The 25,054-nt window shown below is 36.5% G+C and overlaps 1 protein-coding gene across 11 annotated transcripts in view; it reads left to right on the top strand.

The window, feature by feature from the left end:
* Cwf19l2 (CWF19 like cell cycle control factor 2) overlaps window positions 1-25,054 on the top strand; it is a 190,460-nt gene that overhangs the window by 100,170 nt on the left and 65,236 nt on the right. Inside the window, exons 19-20 of one of the 11 annotated variants that reach the window (XR_010049755.1) lie at window positions 13,741-13,805; window positions 15,388-15,423. The exons of 7 other annotated variants lie outside the window; for them this stretch is intronic. Coding sequence is in view for 1 of the 4 variants with exons in the window: in XM_063256133.1 (XP_063112203.1) it covers window positions 13,741-13,751 (11 nt within the window). In the remaining 3 variants the exon portion in view is untranslated. Of the gene's footprint in view, window positions 1-13,740; window positions 13,807-15,387; window positions 20,813-25,054 lie in introns of those variants that run through there. 3 more of the 11 variants (XR_010049757.1, XR_010049756.1, XM_063256133.1) reach the window with 3 other exon arrangements.

Genomic DNA, 25,054 nt, shown 5'->3' with positions numbered 1-25,054 from the left:
ATAAAAGAAACCAATCACCTATGAAGCAAAGCCCATCAAATTACAGCTAATTTCTCAACACAAATCTTCAAGTCAAAGTAAGCTTGGAGTAAAGTATTTCAAACCCTAAAAGAAAAAAATGTGCAACCCAGATGGGTAGACCCACAAAACTATCTTTCAAAATTGATGGAGAATTAAGATACAAGACAAGTTTCCTCCTTATTAGGAAATTCATAAGCATGAAACCAGCACTCAACTGTTCTGAAGGACAATCTAGAAAGAGGTAACATGGACTACAACTACATGAACTCCAACAGAATGAATATAACAGCCAAAGCAAATGATTAAAGGAGGAAAAAAAGGAAGCAAACAACAGTAAAATAACATGACAAGCATAAATCAATACATAGCAGTTATAACCATCAATCTAAATAATCTCAATTCACCAATCGAAAGAACAGATGAAATAAGATCCAACAGTATGCTGCATATATGAAATGCATTTAATTCTAAAAGAAATTCATAAACTTGAGAGTCACAGAATGGAAAATAGTACTTCCTGTTACAGGTACCCAGAAGAATCAGGGGCAGCTATTCTATTTGCAGACAAAGTATATTTCAAATAGATTAAAAGAAACAAAGAGAAACAAAGAGGTCACTGTGAAGGAGACAATCCAAGAGGAATGATAACAATCATAAATGTAACAAATACCAATGCATCCAACTATATAAAACAAATATTAACAGAAGGAAAATCAAGCACTAATACAATTGTATTGGGGAATCTCAATGTACCAGTGTCAAAAACTAGATCAACTAGACAAAAAACAACAATAAAATATTAAAACTGAAGCAAAGTTTTAACAAATAGATTTAGTAGATGTCTATAGAGTGTTTCATCCCACAAAGTCAGAATATGCATTCTTCTAGCTGCACATGGGACATTCTCCAAAATAAATCATACATTAGCTTATAGAATATGCTTAAGTAAATGAAAAATAATTGAAATTATGTCATGCATTTTAGCAGATCACATGCAGTGAAATTGGAAATCAGTGGGAAAAGAAACCACAAGAACTTCATACACACATGAAAGTTAGATAACGCCCTGCTGAACAAGCAGTGGGTCACACATGAAATTAACAAATTTGACAGTTTTTACAATTAAGTGATAATGCCAGTAAGACATACAAGAACTTATGGGACACAGTGAAAAAGTCCTACAAGGAAAATTTATAGCAGTGAATGCTTACATCAGGAAAGGTGAGTAAATTTAAATGAACAACTTAATGTTGACCTCAAGCTTCTAAAAAAAAAAAAAAAAAAAAAAGCACAGGCTAAGCCCAGTGCTCATATGAGGGAGGAAATTATAAAAGATTGGAGCATAAATTAATGGAATGTCTGAGGGACAATTGGCTAAATTTTTTCCACTCTATGGGTTGTCTTTTTCACTTTGTTGGTGATTTCTTTTGCTGTGAAAAAGCTTTTTAATAAGGTGAGACTTCATGTGTTGATTCTTTGAAGTATTTCCTGTGCAGTCTGGGCTTTTTTTTTTTTTTTTTTTTTCCCATGAATTCTTTACCTACACCTATGTCTTCAAGATTTCTATGTACTTTCTCCTCCAGTACATTTAGTGTTTCTGTTTTACTATTTAGATTCTTGATCTATTTTGACTTTAGTTTAGTACATGGTGATAGACATGAGTCTTGTTTTTGCCTTTGGCATGTAGAGAGCTAATTTTTCCAACACCACTCATTAAAAAGGCTATCTTTCTTCCAGTGAACATGTTTTGCCCCTTTGTCAAAGATAAGGTGGCCAAATGTATCTGTAGTTGTGTCTGCATCTAAAAAGACATATTTTATATGTGAGAGAGTACTACTTAGTTATATAAAAGGATAAAATTAAGACTTTTACAGGTAAATGGATGCAACTTGAGATCATACTCATAAGTGAAATAAATCAGACTCACATGTGTAAACATTATATTGTCTCCCTTATGTAAGAGATTGAAAAAGTAAGGTCTAAAATATACAATATATTTTGTGAAAAGGAAAGTAATTGTTCAAAAGGTAAAAGGAACTAGGATGAGTAAAAGGGGAAAGTACAGTAGGGAAAAACGTAAACAATGCAAGTCAATTATATAGTAGTGTCTCTTAGTTCATTAACAAGGAAGGTTTGTGCTAATATTGATTGAAGAAATGTTTATGTTCATATCTTGTACCCTAAGCAACTACTTCAAGGTAAGAGCATAATGTAAAAAAGTAATTTTAAAAAGCAAGAATTTAATTGAATGGAGATAATACAAAGAATCAGTGAATCTAAGGTTTATTTTAAAGATTCTAAAACCTAATAAAACAGAATGGAGGCAATCAAAACAAAACAGTGAAGGTGATAAAAGACTTCAAAATAAGGGAGTAGGAAATCAGTAATGACTACCACAGTGCTTGTTAGCTTCAAAATAGCTGCTCATACCATGAGACTATAACAAAATCAAGCAGAACAGAGTAAAACCAATCAAAACAAAACAATGCAAACAACACAGGACTTCAAGATAGTAAGAATCAACAATTACTACAATAATATGTCTTGTTATAAGGCTTGGTTTGTGTGAAACATTAAATCTGATAAATCCTTACCCCAACATTATCAAAAAAGGAAAGAAGAGACTCAAATCCATGCACATAGAAATGAAGAGGGTGAAATCACTGTGGATCCTGCAGAAATCCAGAAGACCATTTATACTTATCTTGAGAACTTGATTCTAATAAAGTAAAAGTGCAGAACAAATTAGTTTTTACAATTAAATGATAATGCCAGAAATACCTACTAGCACTTATGGGGCCCAATAAATGCAATTTTGTGAGGGATATTCATAGGACTAAATTCCCACATCAGAAAACCAGAATAAGCTCAAATCGCTTAATGTTGAATCTCAAGTTTCTAGAAAAAGGAGATCAAGTCAAGTCCAAAGCTCAGATGAGGAAGAAAATTATAAAGTTAGAGCAGAAATTAATTCAATGAAGACTAAAAAAACAATACAAGGAATCAATGAGTCAGAGTTTGTTCTTTGAAAGATTAAATACAATTAACAAACCCTTAGCCAACTTTACATTTTTTTAAAAAAAGCAAAGACTCAAATCCAGACAAGAGTGAAAAAGGTGAAGTCACAGTGAATCCTGCAGAAATCCAGAAGACCGTTGTGTCTGTCAGTGTTTTACTAGAGAGACAGACGCAAATCAAGTGGAGTGACAGGGGAAAGACAGTAGGGAAAAAGCAAGTCAGTTATGTTAACAGTGTCTCTCAGTTCGATAACAAGGAATGCAGTATGGGACCATATTTTTAAACGAAGTAATTCAGACACACGTGTTCAAATATCACATAGTCTCTCTTGTGTGAGAAACTAAAAGTGTAAGTAAGTACCTAAAGGTATTATAGATATTGTGAAATAGAAAATGTTTAACAGGGAAGGGGAACAAGGAGAGGGAGAAAGACAGGCAGGGAAAAGGGAAAAAGAGACTAGAAGGAAAAAGATGCAAACACTGTTTGTAAGTAAGGAGCAGCAGTGGAGTTAAAGGGAGGGAAGGGGAATGTGAAAAAAAAAGAATCAAGATATATGCAGGTACAAATTCCATCTGATGAAAGTTATCATTATATATTGCTAAAATGCAGCCAAAAATTAATTTTTAAAATGTGGAATGGAGGTGATGGTAAAACAGTGCATTATATAGAGTTGGTAGTAACATTCTGAATTCCTTTCCTCAACTTCTGCATGTGTTACCCCCTTTCCATTTGATAATGATCTATCTTTCTACATTTTATAGCTAAAAAGAATTATAAATTAAGAACTTCTGTGATAAAATCTTCTACTTGATATATAATTTCATTCAGATGATTTAGCTTTTTAAGAGGAGAAGAAGGTAGAACTTGTAAGCTTAGTCCTCTAGTAGCTGAAACTGATCTCTTAATTTTTAAATGAGTTACCTATATCTGCATCAAGCTAACACAGGAAATCAGCTACCTGTGTGAAAGAAATGGTCAAAAGTAAAAACCCAATGAAAACAAAATATGAATAAAACTAACTGAAATTTAGTATTCCAAAATAAATTGACTCTAAACCTCTAGAAAGACAAAGTTTTTTTTCTCGCTTCAGGTTTTTTTTTTTTTAAATAAATAAAAGATGATTTATTTGAAGATGAGAAAAGAAGGGAAGGAAAGATGAAGAGAGAGAGAGAACGTAAGTATGCTAGTCTGGATGACTAGGAGTATTCGAAAGGGAAAATACTCCTCTCAGGTGGTTCCTTTCCCCAGATAATGAGACCTAGACATTTATAATCCTTATTGTTATGCTTGTTATCCTAACTGTATGGTAAAGGAAGATTTTAGCACAACTGATTTAAATATCTATGCTCTAGGTACATAAATACTCAAGTACCAGCAGAAGTCCAGAAAGTGCAGTGATGCTTTAGTGAAGGCTAGACTTGAGACTGACCCTAATGTAAAGCAGGACAGAATCATTCTGATTTTTAACAATTAGTGGGCACTTCTGTGCCATGTCCTATGCTGAACATTTTTCATGCATTATGTTACTCAATTTTCACAACGACTCAGCTAGGTAGATATGTTGAACTCCCCTATTACTATTACCTCACTTATGCTAGAAATGGGGGAACTGAGACTTTGAGAGAACAAGCAATTCGAATCACACTAAGACTAGCATGTTGATCAGTTCCATGGGGGCACCGTCACCCCATGGAGTAGGTAATGAATACTTTGTCTTTTCCACAGTTAAAACAATCCAAAGGGATTTGTATTATCTCAGAATTTTGTCACTGGGAAGTGAAAATGATTTTTCCTCAGATATAGGATGTTAGTAAGTACTCATTTTCTAGCAACCTTCAAAGCTATAATCCAAAGGACTGTAATCTAGTTGTAATTACTATAATGAGTTCTTTTAATAAGTTCCCTTTAAGTTAACAGCAAACTTTATACTTAGTTTTATATTTTTAAGGGACAAGTCTACAGAACCTCACATATTTGTTTTTGTAATAATGAAACAGTGCCAGGGTTTTAAATATAATATGTTATTTCAGCATGTTTGGTATAAGACTATTGAACCTTGAGTTGTCTGGAAGCATGCAATGAGTGTGCTCTTATAATTTATTTTCCCACAGCCCCTGTAGCTATCTAAATATTTGGCCTTTTGACTCTCACGTTGAACAAAATAGTTTACATTAATTCCATACAACATTCATTGTCTTTCAAAGCTAAGAACAGACAATAAAAAGTCTGGCATTTTAATTAGATACTTGCCTTCAATCTAGCAAAGCTAAATAACAGATTAAAGTTTGATCTGACTGCAGATAACTTGTCCTCTCATTGCATTGCATCAGACAACACAGGAATGCGAGATGAGAGCCATTTTATTCATTTTCCCAGTTAACTCATACTTTGTTATTCTTTCCTTGTAGCTATTTCAATTCAGTAAATGTTTTTTTTTTTTTTTTCATTTAGCAGTGCATTCATGCTTGTTAGCAGAATACTTGTTCTCTTAATTCACAGTTATTTTCTAAAATGTTGCTATTAGGATGCGAGATGATAATCATTTTCCCAGTATCTCCCTCTCTTTCTTCTCTCACATAGTACAGGTGGGTCCTCAAGTGTTGGGTCTGTGCTGTCCTGCTAGGGACCTTCTAGATCTGGGACCAAGTGACATTACTCCCTCTCACACTATGGATTTGAACAGAGGAATTGATAGATTTCCACTTAAGGCCAAGCTATAGTAAACCTGAGCAGACTATCCAATTAAAGTAGTGATGAAAGAAGGTTAGGCAGAAAGAAAGAATCTAGGTAGGAAAGACAGAATCTAGGTAGGAGACAGTAGGTAGAAAAGTCAGTGAAACAGGTAGACACTAAAGAATTTGAATCAAATGGTAAGGATCAGATCTAGGAATTATTGAGTCCTTGCTCAAATAGGTATTATATTTCAGTTACAGGTTAGACATAATTCTAGACCTCAGAAAGCTCACATATCAAGATAACTATAATATGAGCTGATGTATGTTTTACTAGAGGTCTGCAAGAGGTGATGTAGAAATTAAACTACCTTAGGAAGATGTGAGCCAGAATAAGTTGTGAACTATTTAATTGGGAAGGAGACTTAGGAACTGAATTTTGAAGCATGAATAAGATTTATGTAAGTAGATGAAAAACATTCCAGAATGAGGCAATTGACTGCAGACTCATCAAGTTGTTGCACAAAGATGAAAAGGACTTTAAATGGCTGTAATAGGTGAGAATAAAGGAGATGCTAGAGCTGAAAGTGACGAGGTGGAAGAGAGCCAGGAGGTAAAAGGACATGGACATTCAGAAGTTAGGGTTAGCGGGATTAAAGGTAGGTTAGACAGTGGTTGGATTTGTTGGTTAGAGAAACCACCTTGGCACTATTTGGAGTATGCCCCAGAATGACCTGACTTAGGAGAAAAGAGACTGATTTATAGGAATTTAAAATGTAGCCTATTCAAAAGATGAAAGTATTTGGACAAAGGTAGTAGGAACAGTTGGAGAGAGATATTTTAGAAATAAAATTTTGAAAACAGGTTGTGGATAAATCCTAGACTTCGGGTGGATGAAGAGAACACAAGAGAAGAAATAGTTTTGAATGTGGTCAAGAAGTATGAACCAAATGAAATTAGTGTTAGATTTTTAAGAATTTAGGGCTCTAGGATACGCAGGCAGATATTTCCTATTGCAGAATGGACTCCAGAAAACCAGCACTCATGTAGATCTGAGCTTCAACTCACAGAAAATTCTTAGATTCATGCCTGGATGCTGACAGTGAAAAAATAAATAATAAAGGCCCAGGGCAAAATTAGAAAGGAGAGAGAGAAGGATATTATGAAAGTTAATCATTGTGAAAATATTAGAATAGCGATGTTCACATAGCCAAAATTGTCTAAGACTAAATAAAATGTTGAAAAGTATTTGAGATTTGTTAGCTTTGTCAGCTGTGGTCTTAGGCAGAGAGCATTTCAGTGGAAGGTCAATTTTGGATTGATGAGTAAAGAAGTCAAGATCATAACTATTCAAAATTTTTACAAGCTTGATTATGAAGAGGAGGAAAAAAATCATAGTAGCTGAAAGGATTGGGTAGGCAGGTCATGTAATATCTTCATCTAATAATGACAAAGCTGAGCTGGGGATTTAGCTCAGTGGCGTAGCACCTGCCTGGCAAGCACGCGGTCCTGAGTTCGATCCTCAGTACCTAGCCCCCAAAACAAGACAAAACTAAAGCACTGAGTAGTTATAATTTGCCTAAGGTTAACTGCTAGTCAGTATCAACAAAACTAAGTGTCTAGTTTCTAGTCTAAATCATGTTGGTTTTGAGTTGCCCACCTGAGTGGATCACCTACTCTAAGGAACCTGTTCTAAATCAGATAGCTTATGTGTGACCTGTTTCTTCCAATGGCAGAAAGAGAAGTAGGGAAACTTATGAAATGTGGACTAAAAAACTTCATTTTAAGCCTCATTTGGCATATTTCCCTGGGTGTGAATATTCTCAGAAGCTAGCTCACATTTTTCTCCTTTGCCACATCCCTGGAACTCTATACTCCACCTGTGATTTCAATTCATGACCCAAGCAAAGATGATAAAAAGTAAATTGCATTCTCATGTATATACCTGTCGTAGGCTAACTACTTAGATTCCTGAAATACTTTGTCATTTGGACAGTATACATTGATGAAACCTTATTTCTTTGATTAAAGAAATGCATCTGATTTGATATTTTTTTAAAACTTTATTTAAAAGGAAAAAGAGAAAAAACAAAACAAAACAAAGCAGTGCAAGGCAGTGTAATACAGAGCTACAAAAAAAAAAAAAAAAGTAAGAAATCACCAGTTAATACATTACACATTATCGTCTTAGAGATAGTTGCTCAAGTCACAGTATCAAAGCATACAAAGTGAACATTCAAACAGAGAGACTGCAAACAGTTGTGTTCAATGATCCAACCAAAAACATTAATATGGTTAGCTATTTAACACCCCTAAACACACTTGCAGTTTTATCTTTTAGAGCACTATTTTTCCCTCTCTTTTTTACAACAAAATTTACACATTTTGAGTTTTATTACTCATTAGTTCTTATTACTTTTTTTTGGAAGAGAATAAAGTCAAATATGGCAAAACAAAGCTGTCAGTAAAAACCAAGGATAGACATAGAACATGTTGTAAAAACAGAGTACAAGGTTATCAACAATGGTCACCATAATGTCTCTTGTTTCCTTAAAAAGAATTGTCTATCCCATTAGGTATTATAAAGTTGAACAAAACAGTAGAGAATAAGACCAATAAAACTTAAACATTGTAAGCATTACAAGACTTCCAAAGGAGATAATAGTCAAACCAGAATGGGCATCTTAGTGAATCTTATTGCCTTCAAAGTAGTTGCTTGTACCCCCAAAAGTGATACTATCATACAGAATGGAACAGAGTCTAATCAGTCAAAACAAGATAGTGGGAGTATTACAGGACTTCAAAACAAGTTAATAGGAAATCAAAAAAAGTTACTATAATATATCCTCCTAATTTTTAAATTTTTCCCCTTAATTAAAAAAACATAAAAATAACTAATTTTTTAATGAATAAGGGAGAGATTGAGATAAAAGAGAACATAACAACATAACAAAACAGGTCAAAGCATGACTGTTTCAGCAACCTAGTGCTTCACCACCAAATAACCCGATTTAATAGTAGTTACCATAGTGTCTGTCTTTTTCCTTGAAATATTTGAATATAACTTCATATACTATAGCTTCAAATATTTCCATATCAAGAAGCCCAGAATAAAGCCTTTCCAATTAATAAATGAAAACTTTATAAGGCTTCAAGGCCACATAATGGGGAATCATGATTACCACATACTTTTATATATTTGAATCATTACTTACATTAGGGAAACTATTCGGTATTCACACATGCGAGATTGATTTATTTCACTTATGAGTATGGTCTCAAGCTGCGCCCATTTATTGATAAATATCTCAATGTGATCCTTCTTTATAGCTGAGTAATACTCCATTGTATAGAAATACCACAACTTTTTTATCCATTCCTCAGTTGAATGACACTTGGGTTGTTTCCAAGATCTGGCGATTACAAATTGTGCTGCTATAAACATAGGTGCACATATATCACTGTGCTTTCAGTTCTTCTGGGAATATGCCTAGAAGTGGAATAGCTGGAACAAATGAGACTTCTAATCCCAGCTTTTTGAGAAATCTCCAGACTGACCTCCACAAAGGTGGTACCAGTCTACACTCCCACCAACAGTGTAGGAGAGTTCTTTTTTCCTGACAGCCTCTCCAGCATTTGTTGTTGGTTTTCTTGATCCTGGCCATTCTTTCAGGAGTGAGATGGAATCTCAGTGTGGTTTTAATTTGCATTTCTCTAATGACCAATGATGATGAGCATTTTTTCATGTATTTCTTTAACAGTCAATTTTTTTATTTAAAAAAAGATTAAGATAAAAGAGAACATAACAACATAGGTCAGAACAGAACAATTTAAGCAACATAGTGTTTCACCACAGGACAATCCAACATAACAGTAGCTTCCATAGTGTCTCTTTCCTTGAAATATCTGAGTATACCTTCATATACTATAGTATCAAACATAAAAAGATAGTGTAAAACCATTCAAGAGAATGAAAGTATTGCAGGGTATTCAGAACCAACTAACAGATGTTTTCTTTAGAGATTAAAGAAATAGTTTTTGTAATGATGCACTGGTTGTTGAAGTCAGAACAGCCAACTTGTACTAACAAGGATTAATGAGGATTATATAAACATCCCTTGTGCTCAAGTAAAGATTAATTTCATATCCAGACATGAGGAAACTAGGTCTTGTTCCTAACTCCAGCATTGTGAATTTGAGGCAACAACGTTTGCAGTCCTCACCTACCTGAATCCTAGAACTAGAATTCAGTGCAGTGCGTTGCAGTATAAGGACAAAGATCAGCTGGAAAGGTGGTATCTATTTCAGGAGAATTAAAACAGTGGAATGCAATAGCACATGTTGTAAATGACCATGGTCTAAAAATGGAGTTTTTGTCAGAATTATCCAAGCCCAAATATCTGTTCCTGAAGCTGCCAATTGGAGTCATCCTAGAAGTAGCTGCAAGTTAAATATGACATTTCTTGGAATAAATACTATGTTTCTCAAGAATAGAAATCCTCTTGTACATTTTTGATAATTATTAAAATCAAACTATTATTTGTAATGATTCACAATCATTAAACTCATGCACATATTTATGTATAATTCTTATAGATTAATAAATATCAGTTAATACTTATTTTTCATTGAGCATTTCCTTTTTGTCTTTTTGAGACGAGGTCTCCGCTAATGCAGTTCAGGCTGGCCTTGAGCTCACTTTGTAGCCCAGGCTGGTCTGGAACTTGCAATGAGCCTCCCACCTCAGCCTCCCCAGTGCTGGGATTACAGGCGTGAGACACCACGCCCGGCTCATTGAGCTTATTTTCATGCCCAGTGTGACACTGCTGCTTGATTTCATCCCCTCCAAGATTTCTTAGTAAATTAATTGCAGTATTTAAGTTGAATTAATACCCACTCAATCAAAACTTCAAAGAAATTGTCTTCAGGGGTCTTTGGCTGAAGAGCTCTGTTGAATGTGATTATGACTGGGAAAACAACAAATAATGAATGCTTTGCTTCAACATTTTAAATTTATTTGCATTTGCTGTCATTGTCATTTACTGTCTTATTATATCTGATCATAATGGGAGGAACAGAAGCAAGTAAGATAGATGTTCATGGACTTTGTGGACTTTATATCCAGGCATTGAATGCTCTTATGAAAGAGGAACTTGGCAGTGCAAAGATTTTCTGTCTTTCTTCCACCTGAAGTTCATTTCTTGCCTATGTGCAACAAGCTCTTTACCACTCCCTTGCATCCTTGTGCAAATGGTCTAATGTTAAATAATACTAAACAGAGTCCAGGAGAGTTTGTAATATTTTGGCGATCATAGATTCCACTAAGCCCAAAGCTCTTCTCTCGAAGTTTTTAGCTTTGAGGAAAAAAATCTTCATCTGTAACTTGGAGAAAAATATCTTTTTCTACAGTCTCCAGCCAATCTTTTGACCTGACTGTTGCTGTAGCTGAGCATAGAAAATGAATTCAGATACTAATGAATCAAGATTTCGAGTTACCATGGAGGTGACTCTTCTGCTCAGGAGGTGAAAGCACCCAAACTTCCTTCTGACTGCACAGCTGGATTAAAGTTTTACTCAAAATCTTTATAAGCTGTACATCCAGGCAAGGAATGCTAATTGAGCAAACATATTCATTACTGGACAATGTGGCTTGAATCCCAATTTTCTTTCATTGTCAGGAAAGGTAGGAAAGCTACATTCTTGAAATAATGGCAAATTTTGCCATCTGGAAAAGTGAAACATTGCTTCGGGATGCAAACCTAGTCAATATTCACATTTTTGTATGTTTAGTAGGGCACAAGAATAACACTAAATCTGACATAAAACAAGGGCTTAGTGAATACTTGCTAATTGAATAATGGGGGTCTCTCCCCTGCTCACTCCATTCCTGCATGGCCCAGCCATATTTCTAACTAGGAAAGAAACAAATGCACTTGACTGTCATCTTTACAAACTTTGCTATTCTTTGAGTTTTTAAAAATTTTATTTTAAAGGAGATAAAACCAAGGAAAATAAAACAGATTAAAACCAATCAAAACAAACCAGTGTAAGTGACAACAGGATTTCAAAACAATACAAAATCAACAATGGTTACTATAATGCCTCTTTGTTGTCTTCAAAATAGCTGCAGATACCTTCAGACATAGCAAAAATCAAAACAGAATAGAACCAATAAAAACAAAACAATGAGTACAATAAAAGACTTCAATAGTAAATCCAAAATGGCTACCATAATATTTCTTGCTATCTTTGAAATTGCTGCTCTTTCTATCAGATATAACAAAATCAAACAAAACAGAACAAAACTCAACAAAAAAATGAAGTGATACAGGATTGCAAAACAAAACAGTAAGGAGTCAACAATGGCTACCACCCTCAGGAGATTCCCCCCACCCCCCAGATACCATACTGTGTACCATTATCCTCTGAACAGATGATCAGACCACTGGCCCTAGAACTGCAAGGACAGTGAAACACTGAAACACCACAAGTATCAAATTGCATTTCACTTCAATAGCTGTCACCAGAGCCTGTGTTTTGCTAGATCAGCCAGTGGCTTAGGGGGAGTTTGGGGATTTGTTGTTGTTGTGTGCCAGCCTGTGCACTGAAGGGGCTGGGGTCTGGGAGTTCCCCCACTGGTGGCAGCCCGCATATAGCACTGGTTGTGGTGTGGGGGGTTGCTTCTTGGTGAGTCTTTGTTCTCTCCCCCCACAGTCCGTGAATGGTGCTAAGTCATGGGGAAAGACTTGGGTCTGCTTGTCCCCCCTGCAGGCCTGTGCATGGTGCTGGTTTCTGGGGAAGGGACTTAGATACTTTTTTTCCAGATATGTTTGTTTACTTTTCTGGAGACTCATACTCATCCCAAAGGTTCAAAGGTTAAAACAGTAAATCTACCTCTTTTCCAGTGTGTGTAATTAAGTATTGATTACTAACATACAACAGAGACAAGAATCTTTAACACTAAGTCTCTGTCTTCTTTTTCCCTTCATACTCTAAGGAAAGTTAAATTCCAAAGGACTTATAGACATCTGATATTTAAGATCAAAAGAAACACATAGAATATGATTCTTTGCTCTTGAACTGTAAGTTCTTTTTTCCAAATATAATAGACTGTTAAATGAGACATAGCCATTGTCTTCAAATTCCAGCTAAAGCCTCAAAGCTAAGAATGGTAGAGAGATGCTCCCACACTTTGTAAAATGATATGCAAAAAGATAGCTTAAAGGTGGACATTACTTTTCTTTAGTCTGTGAAGCGGGAAACTATGAAAGTCAAGACATTTTGATATTTGCTAAATGTTGACTAAATTAATGAGAAGAAAGTAATACAAAGTGAATGACATTAAGTGAGAATGGGAATAGTATCACCACAATGTATAAGCCTAGGAACATGCTGTTATACAGTGAGAGGATTTCAGGAACAGAAATTGATACATACTATGAGAACCCTATTAAATTACCTGCAATTTTTGTAAAATAGAAGAGATGACTGTGCATCTTATAAATGTATCTTATATATTCTCTAATGTATATTTGATACACAAATTCAAATGCATATTTGTGAATGTATATATGTATATATGTGTGTGTATATATATACATACATGTATTTATGTATGTAAGTATATCACTTCTGTTTATTGGGTTTCATTGTCTACATACTATGGTCTCACCAACCACTTTTTCCTACACCAATGAAGTGCAGAATACTAGAATATAGTGCAGTGTTTATGGAATTAGTGGAAACACTACACATACATATATGTTCATATAATATATATATATGTATATATATTCATCTATCAGTCTCCTCATAGAAACTATTATATAGAATGTCATATGAGATTTTTTCTGTTGTCCTAGAATTTCTGAGTAAGGAATAAGTATTTCTTAGCATCAGTATTCTAAATCCAGAGTTATTAAAATTGGCAGAAGGCATTTAGTCATATAATTTATTTTTTATAAAATTCAACTTCAGAAAATTGACCTGCCTCTTCATTCCTCCAATGCCTTTGCTGTTTCCATTTTAGGCTCAATATAAAGACAGTTCCAAGAGCGGGCAAGCTACCTTTCTGACTGGGATACACTTTGTCTGGTGAGATTACATTTTTTGCTGTTAAGACCTCTTGTGTAGAGAGCAATGGGGTATTTTATCTTTTCTTGCAGTGAGAAAGGCCTGGGGATCCACTTACAGTTGGAAGTAAAAAAGATGGTGCTTTATCTTTATTGGCACTTTAGGTAAACTGTGGGCCTGTTAATCTGCTTTTGTTTCACCACAGCAGGGAAAGAGAATGGAGAACCATATCTCTTGGTAAGAGAACTGTCAAAGTGGGACCTGAATTTCTCTATGAAGGAGTTTCAAGGATGATACAAAGGGACCCAGAACATCACATCTCATAAACAGCTCCCAAGGTCCAGGGATGCTACTGGGGAGCAGAGTCCTCCTTAGCAGCGTAGGTTGGAATAATCACCAATGCATAGGAAATCCATACAGACACCCTAGAAAAATGGCCCTGGTACCCCAAAGAGGGAATTGAGACCTCTTACAGTTGGAGAAGATGCTTTCTCTCTTCCTCTCTTTTTCTACCATGACCTAAAAGAGGAAGGGGAAGGTGAACCGGGTATGGCTTGCTCCAAGCTGCTAGGACCACAAAATGACCCTGAATGAGGACTGGGGAAGATATAGGATAGTGAAGAATTATGAATCACACATGAAATTGAAGTTTAAAAATGAACAGGCTTGATTCTTAGACACTTTTGAAATATCTGAGCAGACATTTGAAAATCCCAAGTCACTAAAATGTTATGGGACCTAGTCAAGAAGAGAGATGGTTGACATCACTGGGTGGTCATTTTGAGACTCCTCTGTAGACATTCATCTCCATGGGAAGCCACACTGATTCTCAGTGGGGGGATGCCAGTCCTTTCTCTAACTGATCTTAATGACAATTGCTGCTTTTTGAATTGTTGACAGATTCTGCCTTTGGAGAGTTTTATAAAGGTGCTCATTAGCAGTGATATGTAATGCGAGTTCTTTCTAATGTAACTTCATTTAGAGCTATTTTTATTTAATGAACCCTAGAAAGCTGTAATGAAACCATAGACCCCTGTTGTTTTCACACAGTTCCTGTAGCAGAGAAATAATAGAGTTGAGACATTTCCCACACTCAACAAAGGCATGAGAATATTGTCTAAATTAAGTTTCAGCCAGTAGAGACTGCCTGTCTCATTGAGCGTCAGTATAGCAAAGCCTTAGGAATTTCAAAAATGGTAAATTTAAGAGAACTAGTTAGGTGGATGGAAGCTGGGGTGGGGGGAGTTCTCACAATCAAAGATTGATCCTCCCTTCCTTTACTGGCTTGTCTAGGTTCCATTTCTTCCTTTATTATAATATGCTATCTCTTTTTTCACACAATTTGTCATTTCTCAACTAAATATGTTTTTCCATACTTAAATGAATTGTACCTGTTACAGCCACTTACCAACCACAAGTTAAGTGAGATCTATCGATACTTCTTTCTCTACTTTTGGAAGGAGTCTTGGTTAGATTTCATGTCTCTTTCCCATCATTTTCAGGTATTAGTAAATCTATCTTTTAAAAAAAAGATATTACAAGTGCAGATAAGTCTAATATATAAACTTCAGTCTTTCAATTTAAAGTTTCTCCTTTGCTCTAGAGTTCAACTGGAGTTGGAACAGGAAAGAAAGGAGAGGTAAGCAGAACACAAACAAATAAAAATCCTGACTTTTGACCTTGTGTTTCTGGTCAGTATGAGATTTCCCACAGTTGATCTTTTTCCCTTGAAGAAAAGTACATCCTTGCTGACTTCCTAAAAGTTATGCCACTTAGATTCCTTTTTCAGGTAGCTCACCCCACCTCACCGTGATCTTCTTGACTTGTATTCCTTTCAAAACTTTGTAAGTCCACCTAATTTCTGGAAGGTCTACATCTTGGGAGGTGCTGCTTCATTCTGGAAATACAGGCCCTTCTTGATTTAGCACTGGTTATGTGTTTGCTGCTCTCGCAGCTTCTCACTGAATAACTTAGGTCTTACCTCCTCCAAACTCAGGAAAACAACAAGTCACCTCAGATATTTTCTGGATGCCTGGAGAAGAAATCCTAGCCCTCAGCAATTTCTCTTCTAAAGAAATCCTCACTTACAATCTCTGATTTCACTTTGTGATGGGCTAAGCTTCACTGGACTGGATTTCAGAAATCACCCTCATACCTATATGCTGAAAATTACACTCCTAAGCAAGAATCAACATTGTGAAAATGGCCATACTCCCAAAATTGTTATACAGATTTAATGCAATCCCAATCAAAAAACCATTGATATACCTCATAGATCTAAAGAAAACACTCCTAAAATTCATTTGGAAACAGAAGAAACCTAGAATAGCAAAGGCAATTCTAGGCAATAAAGGCAAGGCAGGAGGCATCTCAATTTCTGACTTGAAATTTTACTACAAAGCTACAGTGATAAAATCAGCATGGTGCTGGCAAAGAAATAGACCTGAGGATCAGTGGAACAGATCAGAAGATGCAAACACAACTACAAAGACACTCAGCCACCTTGTATTTGACAAAAGATTAAACATGTTCACTGGAAAAAGGATAACCTCTTTAATAAATGATGTTGGAAAAACTGGCTTTCCACATGCTGAAGACTGAAACTAGACCCATGTCTATCACCATGCACAAAACTGAGGTCAAAATAGACCAAAGATCTAAATATTAAAACAGAAACACTAAATTTACTGGAAGACAAGGTAAGTAGAAATCTTGGAGATACAGGGGTAGGCAAAGAGTTCATGAACAAACACAAACCACACAAGAAGTACTTCCAAGAATCAACAACTGGGATCTCATTAAAAAAGTTTCTGCACTTCAAAAGAAATAACCAACAAAGTGGAAAGAAAACCCACAGAATTGGAAAGAATTTTCTGTTTTGCTTTTTTTCCTCTAAATAAAAAAATCATGCTCATATGTTTTAGAAACACTGTTATTTCTCTTTGGATTTCCTATAGAATTGTGTGACTATTTGGTATCTTTTATGCTCAGCTTTATAATATTAGTGATAACAGAAACAGAAAACATCAAGTTTAATATTATTTTGCGTCAAGAGATAATAGGAAGTAGGGAGATAGAATTTTCTCAGATGGAAAGAGGGTCAAGAGCTGGAACAAGAGGCGTAGGAAGGAATTAAAATGTGGTATGTACATGTACCAACTCTATACCAGGATTTTGAACATTGTGTACTAAAAAAGATGCAGTAAAAAATATTTAAAACTAAATATGCCTAAGAAAGAAAGAACGGTTTTAAATGGACTCATCCAAATCCAGTTTCCTCTGCCCCTTCACGTTGGAAGTCAGCTGATCCTTGCTTCCTGTGGTATAAACCTTTGGGTTCTAGAACATTTTATTGGGGAGAAGGCTTAGAAGGGACAGAATAGATCTTTTGATAATGGATCAAGTGATGTCTGAAAAAGTATTTTAAAAGATAAAGGCTATGACCCTATTGGTGCTTCAAGTTAGTGAAATAGTTGACATGGTGTATATAGTTTCCAGAGCTGCTCTCATCTAAGAGTAAAAGCAAGATAAATTTCTTTTGACTTGTACCCTATCCATTCTATGGGTACTTCAGACCAGCTGAAGGAATTTGCCATCATATTTGATCCATAAACAAGTGTTCATGGATCTTTTCATCTATTATTTACTATTTTAATCATATGTTTATTTCTTACTTTGTCCTCTAGAGGTACTGACAGGCTTAAGAAGTTTCATTTAATGTGCTGTATTGTGGTATAGAGAATAAAAATACTCTGAAAATTGTGAAACACTAAAATGTAAAGCACTTTATGTCAGCCATGCAATATTATTCAAACTTTTTATTGTAGCTTTCAATAGACAACTATATTTGTAGAAGATGCAAAATTTATTGTGGAAGTGGCAATCTGGGCAGGGATAACTGTGAAGAAGCTGTTTGTTTACTTTTTAAAAAACATCTGTGCTAGGGACTGGGGATACGGCAGTGATAAAAACACAGAAGCTTATAAGCCTAGCAGGAAGATGGACACCATTACAAGCAATCATATAAGTAAGAAGCAGGTATCAGTGAGTCCTTAAGCTTAGCATTTAAAAATTGTATTCAAATTAGTTTAGATTGAAATTAGAATTGCTATCTTGACCTACACTTCAAAATTTGACTTTAGCCAACTCTTTTCTGTCCTCTTCACTTGTTCATATTTCTGTTTCCAAAAGATGCAGACATTTTTTGTGGCACTAAATGTATTTGCCTAGTAACCCTGGATCTTGGTGAAAGGCCACGTCACACAGGTCCCTTGTGATTTACATTTAGTTGACCAAGGCCCAGATGTCCCTGGATGCCTGCCAGGTCCCTTTTGCTACTGAAGAATGATTCTTTTTTCTCACTGCTGCTTTGCTCTTGCTTTGGGTCTCCCCTCTGATCTCCTCAGCGAATTAAGCTTTAAGAAGAAAATACAGGAAGGCTTGGGTCTTTTTGAGGAACATAAAAGGAGAATTTCAGGAAAGAAAGAAACAAGTTAAATCTCAGTATGTTGTTCTGATGAAGTCAGTGAGCATATGCTGTACTAAGGGTTTGGAAGGCCGGGGACGTGGGACTAATAGAGGGTCTAACAGCCTTGGGGCAGGACCGGACATTGGAGAACGCTTCTCCAGAGAAATTACACTCAGATTACGATTTCAGGGGCTGAAAAACAAAGTGCATCCAGAAATGGACTGCATTTGTTTTCTTAACTGCCATAAAAATTGCCACAAATTTATGGTTTAAGTGACAGAAGTTTATTATCATTGTTCTTAAGGCAGAAAGTCTTAAATCAAGGCATTGGCAAAGCTGAACTGCCTCTGAAGGTTCTAGGGAAAAATTAATCTTTTTCTTTTCCAGCTTCTGATTCTTTGGCATAAGGCCATGTCACAGCATCCTCTGCCTCTGCCTCCATGCTGTTTTCTCCTCACTTTTAGTCTTTTTTTAAAACAAATATTTTTTGCAACATATTCTGTCTTGCTGATATTTAGTTTGTCTGTTGTTTGTTTATTTATTTATAGACAGGATCTTGCTGCACAGTTCAGGCTGGCCTTGAACTTACTGTGCAGTCCTACTGATCCTGAGCTGTCAGCAATCCTCCTAGCTTGCCCCCACCTCTTGCTGGGATTATAGGCGTGTACCACCAGACTGGGCATTGTCTTTTAAAAGGATGCTTGTCACTGTGTTTACGGCCACTCGGTAATAGAGAATCATCTCCTTTCAGGCTATTTAAGTTTATCTGTGGAAATCTTTTTTCCAAGTGGGACAGATTCATAGGTTCTACCATATATCCTAACATTCCAGTACAGAGACTGACAGTGCAAAGTTCAGGTGCTTCTCCTGTACTCTCTGAACAGACCAATCCTGTATTCTGCTTTTAGCATACTGTAGAGTATTCTATTTTTATATTAGTTTGGAGATCCATTGGATTACAGAGTATAAACTTCTTAAAGGCAAAAGCTTTGTATCTACTATTTTTATGTCTTACCTCTGGTGTTCAACATAAGAACATTTGAGGCATTTAAGACAGGTTCACCTGCACAGTCAGAATAATATCCATTCTATTTGATGACAAAGTAAGGAAATGATGAACTCAATGCAAAAATTAATAGATTTATGAATGAGTGCGATTGCCCATTTGTGGAAATCTTTTCAGAAGAAAATGATTCAAATGAGTGATCCTGGTAAGATTAGGACACTTCTCAGAGCCCTGCCAGGGACCTCTCAGGTGCTCCCTCTTACAAAGAAGTCTTCAATTTATAAAATACCTAATGAATGATAGTGTGTCATCTTGAAAACAGTGACATGTCTACCTTGAGGTTGTGTCATAACGACAAGTTATTAGTGGTTTTCAGGACCATTTAAAAAGCAAGCTAATCTGTCACTGTCAGAGGCACAGACACACTGTCTGGAGAATGAGTTTTCTTGTCATATTCAAGGCATGCTCCCTAGTGAAGCAGGTATAACACCTGCCACATTTCTCAGGTTCCTTTGTTTGGTTTGTATGCTCACTGCCAGTCTTCTGGTGACAACTGGATTTCTCTGGTTATTTGAGGGCTGGGAGTAGGGTGTCAAGAAAGCAGGAAAGAATTGCTGCGCACAGTGGACATGAACGTGCCAGTCACCAATATACTCCACTTTCTGCCTAACTTAAGTCAGCCCCTTATGGTAGCACCTTATGAATTTACATAGCAGGAGTTGGTTCTCAGAATACATGATTGGTCTTTAGGAGAACAAATAAAAGTATTAGAATATGCCACAGCTGGAATAGAAGCCAATCTCATAGTTGTCTCGTGTGAAAAGTCTCATCCTCAAGTGTCCCTTCTCTCTTTTCTGTCCCCTGAGGCTTCGTTGTTTAGGTAGATGATTGAGGGGCCAGGTAGAGAAAGAAATAGGAACTCATGGACAGAGCCTCCCCTTGATAATTTACTTGAATGGGGAGGAAAAGGGTAAAGAAAGAATGGTATCAGGGAATGTGGACATAATGCTTTAAGTGGAAGGATGTGTGGAGCTAAGATTTCTGATGTTGCCTAATGTAAGACTGCTTTCTTCCTTTAAAGTCACAGGGATTGAGAAAATAATGTAGTACAAATATGTGACACAAATCAGCATCTATGGCAGCACAGTTCCAAGGATCTGTTAAATTTCCTTTAAGAAGCTTAGATGTCTTGGTTCCATTGAGTCCTAGTAGAATATGGAAGATATTCTTGGATTTATACTTATGATTCATCTACTAAAAAGTGTGGGAAAGAATGCACAAGAAAAGGGAAGAAAAAACATACTTGGTGCTAACACAGCCACCGTCAGATGCACATTCGATTGAAGACTTTGTTTTCTCCTCCAATTAGTCTCTAAATGAGTACTCACAATTTCCATTTGCATGGTTCATTTTGTTTCCCAGTGAAGTAAATGATTATTTCTTGGTTCAAAGAAAGTGTTTTCAAGGATGCCAGAGACCAAGGGCATTCTAATCCTTTAAAAATTAAAAACTTTTGCTTATAGTAATAAAAGGTATTTACCTTTCCACCCACCAGTCTGATGTGTGAATAAGTCAATGATGTGCCTGTTTGGTCTTAGACACTACCTGAAAATCACATGGGGAAACCAAGGGAAACGTCTTTAGTAATGTATTATCCAAGGTTCTCAACTCATGGCTGAAATGGGCTGTTATGATAAGCTGCTGTGGCTTGAATGTGTGACCTCCAAAATTCAGGTGTTAGGGCCTACTGGCCAATGAAGTAGTTTCAAAAGATGAGTCCTTAAAGAGGTATTCAGGCCATGAGGGCTTCTCCCTAAAGGAGATTATTATGGTCCTTATGAAACAGGCACCATGCAACCTCAGCTGTCTTGCTGGTGTGTCCTTCTGCTGTGACAGCAATGGGGCATCACTGTCTCCCTCACTAGACATTTAACCTCCCAGTGCTTTGAACTTGGACTTGCCAGCCTCTAGACCTGTGAGATACAAATTTCAGTTCTTTATAAGTTACCCAGTCCATAGCATAACAGAGTGTTTCCCAAAGAGGAAAGAGCAGGGATGTGTAGATTTCTGCTCTTTGGAATTTTGGTGGGGAAATACAGAGCTAATGTAGGCAATTAGTTGTAGAATCTGAAATGATAGGTAATGTGACAGGTTTTGGCATATATAAGCCAAATTTACAAATACATAACAATATAGAAACATGTATTCAGGGTTAAGTACAAGAAAGCCATTTGAAAGGGAGGGAAGCAGTCTGCTGAAGAGTTGAATTATGTTATGGATGGGATCTTAGCATGAAGATTCATGAAAATCAGATAGTGACATGACCTTTGAAACTATATTTATGTTCCATTTTTGGGATCCGTGAAGACCTGTGTCTTTAGGTTACAAACTTGTTTAACTGAGATCCAGACAGTTTTTTTGGTTACCTGTTCCGATCCCAGTGTTCCTAGTTCCATGTAAAAGAGATCTGCAATAATGGCTCCATTTTAGCCTCACTTTTCTCTATATTTACTTCTTTATTTAGATGGGATTTTGGGGAGTACCCAGCTAGTTTCCAAAGGGGGCAGGTGTCATTGGAGGCTTCCAATGTAAACAGGGTCACCTGTTCTGCAGCTGGCATGTATCTGCAGGCTCTTTGTTCTCTGGGCCCTCAGTGGTGGGTAATTTTCATCTTTCTACTGCCATCTCTTCTGGCAAAATGCCCACTAGCACATGTGTAAGGCTGCATGCTTCTTGAGCAAGAGAGGGAGCTTTCCTTTACTCTTAATTTCAGAAATGAATCCCTAGGGTTCATTCTGACTTGACCAATGTGGGTCATGTGCCAATAGGATTATGAATAAGTAACTGTGATGTGATAGGCTGGTGTCACTTGTCTCTCAAGGAAATGAAGTAACTGACGTCATTCTCATTCACTGCAGCCTTAAAACCAGGGCTGGGGATATAGTTCGGTGGCACAGCACCTGCTTGGGAAGCATGAGGTCCTGAGTTTGAGTCCCAGTGCCAAAAAAAAAAAAAAAAAAGTGTATAAAGTATTTAACTACTGTTTCTGATGGCAATGAGAATGAAAGATACAGTTCCTAAAAGAAATTTAAGACATTCCTTACAATGAATGTAATCATCATGTACTAATAAAATTTTAAAAAAATTTTTAACATGTCTTGCCTCCTCTTCTTTCTTCCTCCTCTCTGTGCTCCACCTGTACCAAGTATTTTACTTCTTAAAAGGTCCCAATTCCTTCCTGACTGAGGGCATACATGTGTGCTGGAATATCTTTAAGCTAGCTATTCATGAAATAAACATATAAGTTAAATTTGGGACAGGGATCTTTAAGCAAATGTTTAAACAGCTATGAGAGAAAGCAGGGTTGAGAGAGGCAGGGAAGGCCTTCTTAAAAAATTCAGGATGACTGGTTCAAATTGAGTTAATATCTGATTTTTAGACTGAGAGCTTCATGACAGCAAGGGCTATTCCTTTGTTGAACTCAGTGCATTATCTGTAGTACACAAAACATGTTCAATATATATTTGTGGAATGATTAAATAAGACTCCATGAGGTTGATGTTATTATCCCCATATTCCTAAGAGTCAGATGGTGAATTTGGTTGTCCTGTGTCATCAAGACTTATCCAGCAGTTGGAGAGCCAGGATGAGAACCCCTCTCCAGCTGCTATGGATTCAGTTGGACATTCTCCCAAATATCTTGAACTTCCCAACACTGCCTCATGTTTTTCCCTCATATTGGGAATTAAACCCACGGTTTCACCTATGCCTGGCAAGCATATTTAAAAGGCCCTTAAAAAAAACCCTCTTATTTTGAGATAGGTTTGTGTTCAGTTTCCCAGGCTGGCCCAGAACTTGTTATGCTCATGTCTCAACTTCCAGAAAGCTGGGGTTCCAGGTGTGCATTACCAGACCCTGTCTACTCCTGCTCTCTTTGGTTTTCTTTCTTGCAAAGCTCTCCCCCTGCTCAATCTCTTTCTCCCCTCCACTTCTTCCACCTCTCTTTCATATCTCCCTCCTTTCCTGCTTGCCTTCCTTGTTTCTTTTTATATTTTATTAAAATATTTTATGCTTTTTGTTGTAAACTTTTAGACATAAATGCTAGGGATATAGTTCAGTGGTAGAGAACTTGCTTAGCATGTGTGAGGCCTTGGCTTCAATCATCAGTGTCACAATATAAACAAAGGAGTCAGGCAGGTAGTATCCTCGGGTATGGAATTCTCAAGCGATGACAGATTTATTGCATATTAAGGCAAAGGTTCTATAACCTTCAATTAGGCCAGACAGATTTCTACCAAAAAGCTTGGTAATAGTTAGGCAGGAATATGTGTTATTCAAGCTCAGTATTGTGGACATTTCATTAGGGATTTCTTTCTTTTCTAAATGACAAGCGTAACAAGGGTACACAAAACAAATGACAGTAATCTGCAAAGCTTTATTTCTTTTTGACTAATACAATTGGCCAGATTGTACACATTGGGTTTGAGGTGAATAAGTTATGCACACTGCCTTTCAAAGAGCAAAATGCTTTATATTTGTATGTAGCATCATGGTGTGAGGAGGAGCAAGACATTTTCCAGCCAAGCATCATATAGGATTAATTCAAGGAGACTGCTTTCTGGAAAGAAAAACAGAAGGCTTTTTCTGGTCCAGAGTCTTACCATCTCTGAGGCAAAGAGTTCTACAGAGTAACACAGTTACGTAAACAGCAGAGATCCTGTGCTCCGGGTCCTGAGCTTAAGCAGTAAGCACAAAGCACAATGTAAGAAGTCTCTTGTGGATTGCAATTATGACCTTTGCCAAGTCACTCTACCTCTCTATGACAGGAGCATGCTAATTCTGCATGTGGAAAGAGTAAACTTCCTAATGTGCCATATCCAGCGATATAGAGATAATTTTCCTCCAGTTTTGTGTACACCAGCCCCAGGGAGAATATACTGCTTTTCATACAATTAGAAACCACTCATAGGTCTCCAAGGAAAACTTAACAGGTAGAAGTTTATTGCATTAATATACAGGCAATATGCTCTAATAATCTTTTTTCTTCTTCATATGCTGGCAGAGTCCAAGAGCTGTCTCTTGTTCAATCCTGCTGGGACAGTCTGATCTCAGAGGACTTGCATGTATCTTGACCCTTTACTGTCTGCTTCTCAATGGGAATCCTTGTTGGCTTCCAAAGGCCATTCTGTATTTTTAAAGCACAGAAACCAACATGTACAGATGTATATTCTGAAGATGAATTATTGCTACATGAAAGAGGTGGAGAAGAGACCTGTTACCTGTGGAGGGGATCATGATTCAGAATGAACAAAACTTTTTCCAGAACAGAGACATACATAACTCCCCAAGCATTTAATTGAGTACAAAACTAGCCTGAATATTCTGAGTAACTGTACATCAAAACATTTTCCAAGTCAAATATTGTTTTGCTTACTTGTGTGAACATCCCTTGTGTCAACCTTCCTTTCTCTTAATCTTACTGTCCAGACTTTCTAATTTCTTTTGACAACTCAAATGCAATGCAAACACACTCACACACAGACACATGGTTAACTGTTCTCACTTCCTATTAGTATTGTTTTTATCTAGAATGTTTTCTTTGCCATCTCTACCTCACTAAATCCTCCTACCTTCAAGTGTCAGCTTCAGTGTGGCTGTCTCAGGGGGACTGTCTCAAACAAGATTAATTTGTTTTTAGTCCCTCAAGACCCTGAACTCCCTGTTACAGCATAATTGCACATATTAACTGTTAAGCAGTACACTCCATTTTCAAACATGTACACGCTCTAGGAGGAG

Source organism: Cavia porcellus, unplaced genomic scaffold (genome assembly GCF_034190915.1).
Source record: "Cavia porcellus strain 051 isolate PalLab524CR breed Dunkin Hartley unplaced genomic scaffold, mCavPor4.1 scaffold_9, whole genome shotgun sequence".
In the NCBI taxonomy this organism is placed as follows: Eukaryota; Metazoa; Chordata; class Mammalia; order Rodentia; family Caviidae; genus Cavia; species Cavia porcellus.
The sequence above is the reverse complement of the archived record's forward strand: the minus strand, read 5'-3'. Positions and strand labels throughout refer to the sequence as shown.